The sequence below is a fragment of the Poecile atricapillus genome, chromosome W (assembly GCF_030490865.1).
Source record: "Poecile atricapillus isolate bPoeAtr1 chromosome W, bPoeAtr1.hap1, whole genome shotgun sequence".
Taxonomy (NCBI): domain Eukaryota; kingdom Metazoa; phylum Chordata; class Aves; order Passeriformes; family Paridae; genus Poecile; species Poecile atricapillus.
The window spans coordinates 102016549-102020345 of record NC_081288.1 but is presented as its reverse complement, the minus strand read 5'-3'; the positions used below and the strand labels follow the sequence as shown (position 1 = coordinate 102020345).

The following is a 3797-nucleotide window of genomic DNA, read 5'->3' as shown; positions in this document are numbered from 1 at the left end:
CTTGCTAAAGACCAGGTCAAGCTGCACCTGTGTAGTCAGTATATGATAAATGATACAATTGCTAGATGTGATTAGATATAATTATTGTTTAGACAACATGGGGAACCATGTTAGGGGGCTAAGGGGGGATCACGAGAAATTCATGCTTGGGTAAAAACAATGCATACAATAGAACAATGTAAGTTTAATAATTAATATGTAAGTTGCATAACGATAGAGTATAAAATATGTTCAACTTGAAAACCCAAATCGGGTCAGATTTGGGTATGTGTACCCCTGACACCCAGAGCTCTTTAAATAAAGCACCTTCATATAACCATTCGTGGTTATGTGTGTTCCTGAACGCTAACAGGGTGACCTCATGGCTCTCTGCAGGTCCCTGAGGAGGGGAAGTGGAGAAGGGGGTGCTGAGATCTCCTGTGTATCCAGTGACAAGTGGGAATGGTTCACAGCTGCACCAGGGGAGGTTTGGACTTGCCATTAGGAAGCATTTCTTTATAGACAACATGGCCAAACACTGGAATGGGCTTCCTAGAGAGGCAGTCTATACCTCAAACCTGACAGTGTTTAAGAGGCATTTGATCAATGCCCTTAATAACATGTTTTAACTTGTGGTCAGTCCTGAACTGCTCAGACAGTTGAACTAGATAATCACTGTTGGTCCCTTCCAACTGTATTACTCTATTCTAAGACTGAATGTGTAGTAGGATTGGGGTAGGGCAGGCAGGGCCACAAGACAGTGGCTTCAGGAGCTGACCTGATCCTCTGCTCCACATTCAGCCCTGTTCAAGGCACAGGGATAGACAGGGAAGAGGCAAACTTTCACCCCAAAGAGACACTGAGAAAGTTAGTGCTTGATTCATTTTTTTGTCAGGTTATTCTGGCACAGAGAAAATGGTCTTTGCTGATTCAGCCACAAGTCAGGTCAGGCTGGTCTCCAAGCCAGGGATTGCCACAGCAGGAACCCTCATTTCCAAAGGATGCTGTGAAGTAGCTTTCCCAGCCCATAGCTTCTATTTTGAACGCATTTGCCAGATCAAATTCCTCCTTATCTCCCCTTTCCCAGCACAACCACCTGCTCCACAAAGGTCAGACTTCACCAGGCTGTCACCTTCACTTTCATCAGGCAAGAGACAGGGTCCCTCCAACCACACTGACCTGTGCAACCATGGTGACATCACCAGTGTTGTCAGGCAACAGGACAGGGCTGGGGTCTTTGGCAAGCTTGGAAAAAATGCTCATGTACTGCTGTGTCACAGAGAGGCAGAAGCATTGCTGTGCTGGGGAAACAGGGCCAAGGCTCAGAAGCAGAGGCGAGTTACCATGAAGAGCTCATTCGTGCCCCTACCCCCAGCCCACCCCAGACTAGTAACAGCTCCCCAAGACAACAAAATTCCTTGCTACTGCTGAAGACAACAGGGAACATCTGAGAGAAAGCCAGGTGCTACCCTAGCCTTGGTTTCATCTCTCCCAGTGCCAGCACCAAAGGTCTGGCTGCCCCAAGGAGCCATTGCTTACCTGCTATGCTAGAGCAGCCATCAGGAGCTGAATAGTATCTGCCTTGGCCCTGGCCTTGACCAGCATAGCACTGGCTTCTCCTGCAATGAATGACAGCAAAATGCATGAGATCCACAACAAAATGCTTCTAAGGAGCAAATCAAGACAACTTTGTGCATGCAAAGTCTCCTTCCCCTAACAGCAGCATGGTGATGCTCCTGCAACACACCTCCTGCTGCCCCAGGCTGCAGGGCAGCAATGCAATCTGGAGCTCAGCCCAAGGGTGCCAGAAGGGAAGGATCAGCATGGCTGAGGAAGCCTGTCCCACAGACAGTAATGCAGTCTGGTCTGCTCTGCATGAGCATCATCCCTCAGTGCAGAGGGCTACAGATCCCCCAGGCTCCACACATTCTAGCCCAAGATATGACCAGCAGCTTTGTTGATTTGCTTGGCCTTCTCATCTTCTGACACTAGGATCTGGGCCTGCTTCTGGCCCTCAGCCATGTTGATAGCCATTTCTCGTCTTCTCTGACTCCAGCATTGTCACCTGTCACTCTGAAAGCTCAGTTTTCTGAGCTTGCTGACATAGTTTTCTAAAGACTTTCCCAGGACAGTAACTGTAAACATAGATATGTATACATTCTTTCTGATACATGTCTTTTGATTGACATCTCTCATGGCCAGGGCAGTTGAGAAGGTGTTATGCTAGCTATCCAATCCCTGTCCGTGGTCAGAAACCTATAAATTCTGAGAGAAGAAATAAAGTCTCTCTTCCTTTCACCATACCTCGAGCTGTGTTCGTGTGACCTATTTCGTGTCCAGAGGCAACAGTCACCCACTTCCATCTCTCTGCTTCCACCTGAAAACACAAGTCAGATGCCAGCCTGTCAGGGCCATGCTGAGGAAATCCCATCCATGGGACAAGCACAGCAAGGACATGCTCCTATGTTCTGCTTGGGCAAGCATGGCTGAGGAGAATACAGCTACAAAACACCAAGCAATCCCTGGTGATGGCTGGTTCTGATCCTCACACTGCACAGCCCTCCCCAGACAGGTCTGCACCTAACCAACCACTTCTCCCTCCTCCCCTTCCAGCCTGTAAATCTGGCACTCTGCTTTTCTCAAGGGGAAACCGTCAGCTCTGGGACTTTCCTCCTACAGAGCCCATTAGAGATTTTAAAGGGAGCTGGCTGGGCTTACATGTACTAGGCAGGAGCCACCACTGCCAAAATAAGAATGGGAATTATTTATTCAATAACTATACAGTTGTAACCAAAGTGCCAATGGGCTTCCCTCAGCACAGGAGGCACCAGTGCTGCCAGCTCTAAACAGAAAACAACTATGCTCTGTGGAAGGGGAAATTTCACTCTTGTTCCAGATCACTGACTTAGAGAACCAAACCTGCATCTGCATGGATTCCCTCACACGTGGGAGCACATGGATGTCCTTGATCTCATAGTGCAGGCACCAGCTGCCCCAGCAGTCTGAGGCCTGACTGATGGCAGCCACAATCTTGGCATTGAGGGATTCCCGTTCCCAAGGCCCACAAAAGAAACAGCAGAGAGCAAAAAATAGGTGCATAGCACAAGACAGGTCATGTGAAGAACGAAGTTCACACTTTAGAATTTTTAAAACTTTTAATAAGGGATAAAAGAAGGGACAAAAATATCCAGCACTGGGGTGTCTCTGGCTGGTTAGCCAGAGAACATGCTGTAGATTTGAAACAGTGTTATCTTTATACTGTAACATTACTGAGATTCATGCATATTCATGTGTTTTATTATTCAAACTTTCTTGGGAACTCTTGATATTTCAGGCTCCCTTCTTGTTTGGTTTTTAACCTTTGACCTGCCTGCAGGATATTCTATAGATTAGGTTTTCCCATGTTTGTGGACAGGATTTCTGAGCCTGAGAGAACTTTTGACCTGTCAGGCCAAAACAGTTCCTGGGAACAGCTTCTCTCCAGAACTGTGTTATTGTAAAGAGATAATATTTCTCAAAACAATACTGAGCAGATGTCCTTGATGTGTTTTCTCTGGTCTCACCAATGGGACGAAAGGAGGTGTTGTTCTTTCTACCAATCAGGGTGACCTGGTCAGAGAAGCTTATAAAAGGGTTGACAAGACCCCGCAATAAAGGCTTTTTGCGTCATGAAAGTGGCTGCAGTGTGGACGATTCCTGGGGACCCTCACTCAATACTTCGTGTCCTCTAGTGACACGTGTTCCCATCCTGTTGTTTCACACTTCCCGAGTGTGATGATCAATAAAATCTTCCCGGATACTTATGCTCTGGTTTCCAT

At 47.1% G+C, this 3797-nt stretch overlaps 1 protein-coding gene across 1 annotated transcript; it reads right to left on the bottom strand.

Moving 5' to 3' along the window:
* Positions 1–1521: 1521 nt before the first annotated feature.
* Positions 1522–3078, bottom strand: LOC131592120 (stomatin-like protein 2, mitochondrial). The gene is made up of 4 exons (XM_058863403.1): positions 2899–3078; positions 2337–2356; positions 1926–2023; positions 1522–1598 (listed from the first exon to the last, which is right to left on the bottom strand). Exons 1-4 carry the CDS (start codon positions 3076–3078, stop codon positions 1522–1524), a joined length of 375 nt encoding a protein of 124 aa, XP_058719386.1.
* Positions 3079–3797: the final 719 nt, after the last annotated feature.

Bases quoted from the DNA above. Each gene is read 5' to 3' on its own strand.
- LOC131592120 (XM_058863403.1), bottom strand. From the start codon at position 3,078: ATGCACCTATTTTTTGCTCTCTGCTGTTTCTTTTGTGGGCCTTGGGAA. The intron at 2,357-2,898 runs GTTTGGTTCTCT...TTGTGTTTTCAG, and splicing joins GGGAATCCATGCAGATGCAG to GTGGAAGCAGAGAGATGGAA. The intron at 1,599-1,925 runs GTCATATCTTGG...CATTCATTGCAG, and splicing joins GCAAATCAACAAAGCTGCTG to GAGAAGCCAGTGCTATGCTG.